This window comes from Myotis lucifugus, unplaced genomic scaffold (assembly GCF_000147115.1).
Source record: "Myotis lucifugus unplaced genomic scaffold, Myoluc2.0 scaffold_3214, whole genome shotgun sequence".
Classification (NCBI taxonomy): domain Eukaryota; kingdom Metazoa; phylum Chordata; class Mammalia; order Chiroptera; family Vespertilionidae; genus Myotis; species Myotis lucifugus.
The window spans coordinates 8034-16895 of NW_005874262.1; the positions used below are offsets into that span (position 1 = coordinate 8034).

An 8862-nucleotide genomic window follows, 5' to 3' on the forward strand; every position below is an offset into this window, starting at 1 on the left:
AGTAACTAGACATCTATCCAAATGCTAGAGTCGTTAATAAATCACTAGCTTGGCTGTATGCTGATCGTGTTCAGAACACTCTGACTATCTCTATATGTGAGGTATTTTAGAAGTTGGCATTCAGAAATCCTTTATTTGATGTGGTTTTTCTGTGAAAGCAATCATAATTTGATGAAAACTTTTGAAATTGGGTGTGAAGTAAGTTTTTAGTAAAACAGGTCACATAATTCATAGAAATAAAGAAACTATATGCTTTGACTCATTCTTAATTGTATGTTCCAGAATTAAAATTTTAAGTAAAGTTTTATTTCGATCTATTTATTGTAGTTTTATTCCTTAGTATTTACAGATTTAGCTTGTGGAGTGTCCACTGGCCTCAGATGATGCTGAGGTCCAGGACATGTGGGATGTGTTATTTTATTGTAAGACAAATCTGAATAGTGGATTGCTTGACTGATGATGGCACCCAGCCTCCACAGTTCACAGTGGCTCTTGTAAAGTGATACAAACTCTGTGTGTGTGTGTGTGTGTGTGTGTGTGTGTGTATAAAAGAAAGCTAATGATAAGTTCTAGTGATTGAAATAAAGAAGCCCATAAACACAGTAGTTTTTATTCAGAAAATTGAAAATTTAGATAAATCAAACAGGAGAACCTTATGGATCCAAAAGGTTTACTTGGATTTTTTCAGTTTTATTTTGAAATGTGATGTATTTAGGGGTATTATATGCTATATTATGTATATTTGATTATATACATATGTTATACATATATTATGTGCTATTCATTAGTCTTCACAAACTTAAACTTAATTTAAATAGGTAAATATACTTCTTTTTTTTGAAAGATGATTTTAGCCCATTTTTCATTCTGAATGAATCAAGTCTTTAGGGACTGCAGATCTAAAAAGAATTAGTGCAGGTCCCAAGAAGTTCAGGTATAGAGGTTCTGCTTCTCTAGCAGAGATAATTAAGAGGATGAGGTGCTTACATAAAAAATATTACATTTGCGCATGTCCTAATGCCTCTTCATTCACCCATCCATGTGTCTCAAGAATCTAGTTTTGCAAATGTAGATGTAGAAAAAAAAAATGAATGAGCTGAAATGAATTGCTATTCAAGAGTGTGAACCAAAATTAAGGAATCATAGAGTTTTCTAATTACAACATACCTGAAGGATAATCTCCAAATATCCTCATATTTCAGAAGAAAAAACTGTCTGGAGCAGACAGGTAGGGAGTAGCAGAGGCAAGAACAGAACCTGGTATTCTGAGGCTCATTCTCGTGGGTCGTGGGGTCTTGTTGCAAACACTGTCTAATTTGTGTTTTGTGACTTTCAAAGGCAGTTAAAGTAAATTGTAAAAGTCCACAAGCCTTACATCACTTTCAGAGTGCAGGTATCTGACTTTTTCTGGCTCTTATCCTCTTCTCCACATAAGACCAGCTCCTCACATCTGTGAGATCTGTACAGGGACTTGGTCAGTAATCAGGTGGCCAGAACAAAAGCTCATTTCTGTGGTACTGGGAACAGTACTTTCTCCATAACGACTGAGAGTCACATGAGAACTTCTGAAGATATCTGAGGGGTCAAGGAGGCTATAATATGTGTGTAGTCAAGATATTTTGTATTTGGTGAGTGATAATAAGATATCATTTCAGGAGTATGCAGAACACATAGACCTCAGGTTGAGGCCCATTTTAAAATGCATTCTTTTATAAATATATCACTAACGGTGATTGTAAGGCTAAGGACCTCCTTATGTATGGCAAATAAGCCTTCTCCCTTTAACTGACAGCAAATACTATACATTGTGTTCAGTGTTCTCTTCTTTTCTGGCGAATTTCAATGACTGTGGCTATTTTTTTTTTAATTTCAGAAAGCTGTTGACATGCTTTTAGACAATGAAGATAAAATTTCAGTAAGTGTCTTTTATTTTATTTTATTTTTTTATATGTTAGTAGGTGAGTGTCTGGGACTGTTGTAACCAAGAAGAGAACAGATGTTTATCAGATAATTTTCCACCTATATTCCTGTCCTCATAACTCTGTGTTTAAAATTTTCCTTTTTCTCCAGATTAAAAAGGTAGTGGAAGAATTAGAAGACAGACCAGAATTACAGCATGTGGTGAGCATAACCATCATCTTCTTTTGCCCTTTAGATTGCGTAGTGGGGCACATCACCTTTCAGTATTGGGGAGAGAATCCTGCAGTGAACTCTTCATGTTAATACTCAGATTGCAGGCTTGATGACAAACAGTGTTCTGTAATTATTAATGTTCAGCATGTGCTCTGAATCCAGGTTAGGGATTAATTACAGATCAGACACTTTCATTTGACTCACAAGTGATTAGTGATTTAAAAAAAGTTATATTTATTTTTGTGTTGATCATACTGTGCCTGGGAGTAAGCACCTTCCTTCTGTCATTGCTGTTTGACATAATTATAGCATAAACTAGAGGCCCAGTGCATGGATTCGTGCATTGGTGGGGTCCCTTGGCCTGGCCTAAGCCCTCTTGCAATCCAGGACCCTTCGGGGATGTCAGAGGCCCAGTGCACAGATTTAGCCCGATCCCTGCAGACCAGGCCGAGGGACCCCACCGGTGCACAAATCTGTGCACTGGGTCAGTTTTGGCTCGATCCCTGCAGGCCAGGCTGAGGGACCCCACTGGTGCATGAATCCGTGCACCAGGCCTCTAGTATGCATATAAGATCTTTGGTTAATCTCTTCCTACCCTCCCCACTCCCCCCTTCCCTCTGAGATTCATCAGTCTGTTTCATATTTCCATGCCTGTTCATTGAGCATCTGCCCCCTGTTGGTCAGTGTGCATCACAGCTACCAGTCGAACAGTCACTTAGGCTTTTATATACAGACTAGAGGCCCGATGCACGAAATTCATGCAAGAGCCTTGGCCCCGGCCCCTGCCCACCACCGCTGCTGCTGTGGTTCCTGCCTGCCACCCCTGCAGCTGGGGGCCTCTGCCACCTCTGCCTCGGCCCTCGCCTACTGTCGCTTTGTCCAGAAGGAAGGACGTCCAGTCTAATTAGCATATTGTGCTTTTATTATTATAGATTACAACACCACAGAATGATCAAGGAACAATCTTCTTTCTTCCCCCTCACCTGACAGTAGTTAATCCCACTTTTCTGGAGTTGTCTTGGTGGTGCTGCTGTTAAGGCCCTCTGTTCTAGATCTTTTGGGGGAATATCATTGCTGTCATCATGGGAGTAAAACAGGAGTAGCTGTTTGCTGTGTCCTTTAAAAACTGTATAAAAAAAGGTTTCAGTGACAATAGGGATTATTCTGGTAGAGAGTGCTCTTGTATCTTAGCCCACCTTTTTGTACCCCAGGAGGAGGCTCTGGGAATAGAGTATTATAGTTTTGTGCAGGTGCTGTTGCTATATTGTTTGTGATTGGAAATCTCCAGATTGTCTGCTGACCCAAGCACAGTGGCACTGTGCTGGCCACCCTGGCATTTGTTTATAAAGCAATGATTTCGGGCCTTCTTGTGCCATGAGGCAGGATTACAGGCGGTGGGTGCCCGTGTGACAGTGTAATTAGTGCAGTAGTGAAATGGTGGCCGATGTCACCCTAAAATGCTTATCTTCCTGTCAGGTAATGGGGTGTCTCTATGCATTTGTTCCGGCTGATGTGACAGAGCCTTCCCTTCCTGCTATGCCTCTGGGAAATAGCACTGTGTGTCCAGCTCACACGCTAAACCCAGCCGGGGCCAGTGGAGGGCAGTCGCCTCTGTCATATGGCGTGGAGTTCTGACTGCTCCCCCTTTCCTGCCTTCGGAAGATGCATTGGTCGGGGTTAGGCTCCTTTACTGACCCTACGCAACAGAGGATGTCAAAGGTCACCTAACTCACAGACAGCCCCAACTTCAGGGGCAGGCGGATGCTCTGTGCTTCTTTTGAACCAGTTTACTAGGGGTGCAAAAGCACTTTACATGAATGGTGTGATGCAGTCTTTTAGCCTCCCATGGGTTATGGGATGTTTGTTTACATTAACTAAACATTGAACATTGATTTCCAATTTCTGTGTAATGTATTGCTAGACTTAATCTTGCCTCTGAGTACCAAGTGAATTACTCATTTCCTTTGAAGTCCATTAACTGTTTTAGACAGCTAGGGAAAGTAATTAGTTGAAAATTAGTTTAGAATACCTGTACTCTTCTTGATTTTTAGTTGTTATTTTTATCTTTGATGTCACCAGTACAGGCAGCATATCATTGCAAACACAGACTCTCAATAATCCTAACAGAGGAGATGTAGAAGGTATGAGAATTAATTGAGTGCTTACTGCTTGAATTGTTATGATCTAGAAAGACCACTAATCAAGGGTTTTATTTCTGCAGCAAAATAGATGATGACAATATTAACAACTATGGTTGACCCTTGAGCAATGCCAGCGTTAACCCACAGAGGTGAAAATTGTGTATAACTTTTGACTCTCCAAAAACTTAACTACAGTCACCCCTCTGTATCCTGGGGCAACTGGCTCCAAGACCCCTGTGGTTATCAAAGTGTGTACATGCTCAAGCGCCTTTTATAAAATAGCGTAGAATAATGCATACACTCAGCCCTCCACATCGTGGTTCCCCAGCTACAGATCAAAAATACTGTGTTTGATCTGTGGTTAGTTGAATCCGCAATGCAAAACCCCGGATACAGAGGGGTGACAGTATATTTACTGAAAAAAATTAACATGTAAGTGGACCCACACAGTTCAAATCCATGTTGTTCAAGGGTCAACTGTACCATCACTAGCACTTCTGTAGTGCTTAGTGTATGCCAGGCATGGTTCTGAGTGACTTACAAATGGTAACTCATTCAAACCTCACAGCAGCCCAATGAGATTTTTGCAGGTAAAGAAACTCGGTCACAGAGAGATTAGTGACTTGCTCACTGGATAGTAAGTGGTAGAACCAAGTCACTCTATGCCAGAGAAAGTCAGTCTCCTTGTTCTGGCAAAGATATTTCTCTTTCACATTCAGATTGTTTATTCTTGTAAGCTGCTTTCCCTCAACCTCACCACAGAAGCTGTTTAGAATAGAAAATTGGGATGTTAAACAGGTATTGCTTTTCTTATTTTAATATTCATGGTTTATCCCTTTGTTCTTTTTAGTATCTGCATAAGCTTTTCAAGAGAGACCATCATAAGGGGCAGCGCTACCATGAAAAACAGATCAGCCTTTATGCTGAATATGATCGACCGAACTTACTTCCATTTCTCCGAGACAGTACCCATTGCCCCCTCGAAAAGGTAAGTCACAGCTCCCCCACTCACACACTGCAGGTGAAGAAGTTGTCATTGTGGGTAAGCTGCTGGGTATTCTGCTCTTCCTGTCCCTGCTCATCCGTCCCTCTTCCGGGGGAAGACTGTTGCTCTAAGCAGTAGGTTTGGCTCGGGCATTCTGATGAGAGGTAGAGATCCTGTTGGATTAGATTTTGGTAAGAAGCCCAAGTATTTCTGTGCCAGGTTTAATTGGAATAAAGGATTAATCCCGGGCCTAGTCAGCCATAGAGCAGACACTGTGTCAGGAGTCTGAGTCAGTGTACCAGGATCGGCATGGACTCAGAGGCAGCCTGGGGGAGACACAGACTGTCCTGAGCCAGAAGCACTTGCTCCGCTCAGGACTCAAGGTTGATAACTCAGGCCCTACACCCTGGCTGCCTTAGTCACCTTGAGTGTTTCTGTATTCCTCTCTCACTCTACAGTTCATTTCTCTAGCATACTGCATCCCATTATAATTATAATTATATTTTAGCCTTTTTCCCCAGTATCTTGTAAATTCTTCAAGGATAAGGAGTTTTTCTCACTCATTTTGGTGAACCCACACCTGTTAGACACTTAATGTGTGTGGCATCATGAGCGAGTGCATAAATGAATACAAACAAGGTTCTAGTGAGGGAGGAATAGGAACTAGCAAGTTCTATGTACCTGTAATAAATAAACAATAAATACTTCCTGTGCAGGTACTAGAAACTGGGCACTCTAAGACCATAGGTATTGTTTCCCATGATTCTTATAACATTTGGAATGCTATCTAACATAACAAGTGTCTTATTAAATAAATTCAGATCGTGAGGTAAAAAGTACTTTATAACCAGCAGTATGTATCGACAAAACAAAAAAAGTATTTGACCCAGCTTATGTGCACTCACAACCTAGTTTCTTCTTCAGCCCATTATAATTAAATGTATTGGATTTACTATAAACAGTTTCAGCTCAATGGATTTTCAAAATCTGTTGAAAAAAAAAATATCTTGCCTGCATATTAACTTAATTTATCAAAAACTGTAACATTTTATACTTTGGCCCTAAGACATTTTCTCAAAAAATACATTTGGAAATACATCGTCTTACTCTAAAAGTAAAAGCAAATGTTCTCCCTCTTTTCCAACTACAGAATCTATAATCTAGAAAAAGCTGGGAAATGCAAAGTTTGTAGATTTTCATTAAAGAAATTTAAAGACAAAATTAGATAAACTATGACAGACTCAAGGCTAGGTAGAAATCATTATTTAATTTATTATTGATAAGGTTCTTGTTAGTTACCCCAAACTATGTTCCTTACCATTGTACTACATCAGGAAAAGGAAAATTAAAATATTTTTGCAACATTTTTTACTCAATTTCTGTCATTCCTTTTACCTTTATTTTTACTACTACCAGTATTCCACTTTTACCTGTATGTCCTATTAGCTTTAAAAAAGAATCTTAGTTTCCATACTCTTTCCTCTAGAGGGAGCACTATGGCCCAGGAACATTCAAGAATCTAAAATAAGGAGGCATGATTTTATATTGCACTGTGTCAAGAATAGAAAAATTATTTGAACCAGAAATACTTTTCTCAAAATTTCTAGAAATTATTCTAGAGTCTCTACATTCTCATATATGAGAAAGGATAATTTAAGATACTATTAGGAACATCAAACATTTAAAATTCTGTGATATTCAAATTTCAGAGACTCACATTATCTTTGAGCTTGGTGTCACACATCTGCTTGCATTCAAGAACCTTCTTGACTTCAAACTTGCCTTTAGGTATCATGTTGTACATGAATGATCATACTTGATAGTATCCTAAAAGCTTTCAGCAGTTTGATCCTGTAGAATGTTCTACAGTTGAATATTTGAAAAGTGGCTAGAGAGGAACTGAATGTTTAATATAATAGATTTCAGTAGCGACAAGTAGAAAGTGGCTACTGTCTGGGGTCGCTCGGGAGAGCCTCCAGACTGCGTGTGGTTTGAGACAAGCATATTCTCAAGCATTTGCATTTACTCAAGAAGAGGGGCGGGTAGGTGGTTCTGTTTGAAACATCTGCAGGCACTTCAAAGTGTCAGTAAATTTCCAGGTACATAATTGATTTTTGGATACCTTCCAGTAAGAAACTACTTTAGGCAGCATATTCATCTTTATTCATATTGTCTTTGAGCATTCTACCTATCCAGTTGTGTTATTACCATTATCTGTTTACCTGTGAATGACACAGTCTCACTAAACCATAAACTGTCCATCTGCTTCTCCGTCTGCTAGCACAAATCTGGGCACTCACCTGGTTTCTCAATAATTTTTTTTTAAATAGTCCCAAGTCTTCTGACTTTAGATTTTTGCTTTTTCTCTTACTATTTAAAATTCTCACATGTGTATCCTGACTCTGTTCTACTATCATCCCAGAAGAGTTAAGAGTTGGTAAGAAAGTTCCGTTGTTTAGGATGATGATTTATAGGCATGACGGTATAGAGAGAGGTAAACCATCTTTTTAACCAAAATGAATGAGGAGTGCCGTGGCTGGGTGGCTCAGTTGGTTGGATCATCATCTCCTACACAGAAAAGGCTGCAAGTTCAATTCGTGATCAGGGTACATATCTAGGTAGCGGTTTTGATCTCCTGCCTGGGTGCATATGGGAGGCAATTGATCGAAGTCTCTCTCTCTTCCTCCCCACCCTCCCTTCCTCCCTTCTTCTCTCTCTAAAAATCAATAAAAAGATGAGGATTTAAAAAAAAATGATGAATATGGAATTTCTAAGTGGTAGTTAGGATTAGACTCAGCCATGAGTGATAAAAGTTCCAAAGTAATAGTGGCTTAAACAGAGAAGCAGTTTAGTTCTCTGTCGCATGGAAGTCCCGGTGGAGTGTTCTGCTGGTGGTGCATGTCACAGGGTCCGAGACCCAGGCTCTTTTCTCTTGCTCCCCCACCTGGTATGACCTTGACCTTCTGATGTGAGATAGTAGCATCCATGTTCGCAGGATCGGATTGGATGAAAGGACTGAAAATGAGAGAGAGAAGGGTTCACGCGTGCTGCTTCTTAAAGAGCACCCCAGAAGCTTCCATGTTTCTGGTTCATCTTGGGGAGGCTTGGAGATTTTTTTTTTTTTTAATTTTGGGCAGTTCCCCACCTGAAATCTTATTACTGTAGAAGAAATGAGTAAAAGACATTGGGGGACAACTAGTTATCTCTGCCATGTAACTTTTAAAGGAATCTTGTGAGAAATTGAATTAATAGTGTTTCCTCCTCTTTGTGGCCTTCAGGTCTTCTCATTTCCTCACTTAAATGATTTGTGTACTTTAAAATGCCATCCTAATTTCATTGCCATTCCACAGTAAGGTGTTATTTGTTTTTTTCCCTTTTGTATGTTTCATTTGGGTTTTCCCCCCCTACATCATTGATCTCTATGGTCAGCATTTTTTTCCTCCCTTTTAGTTGTTAATCTCCAATCATGGACATAGATTTAAATATATATTTTACTCAAAAATTTTTAAGTCAGAAATCCAAATGTCAAAACTAGCTCCTGCTGTCATTTCCCAAGATGGCCCATTGAGCTGAAAGAGCCAAAGAACTTAAGCTGTTCTTTCT

General features: G+C 39.7%; 1 protein-coding gene across 1 annotated transcript in view; it reads left to right on the plus strand.

Moving 5' to 3' along the window:
- LOC102420228 (vacuolar protein sorting-associated protein 41 homolog) overlaps positions 1-5262 on the plus strand; it is a gene marked incomplete at its 3' end in the record, with an annotated part of 12385 nt that extends 7123 nt beyond the window's left edge. The window contains exons 5-7 of the mRNA XM_023749147.1: positions 1874-1915; positions 2071-2121; positions 5125-5262. Of these exons, the coding sequence (XP_023604915.1) occupies positions 1874-1915; positions 2071-2121; positions 5125-5262 (231 nt within the window). The remainder of the gene's footprint in view (positions 1-1873; positions 1916-2070; positions 2122-5124) is intronic.
- Between the last annotated feature and the right edge of the window lie 3600 nt (positions 5263-8862).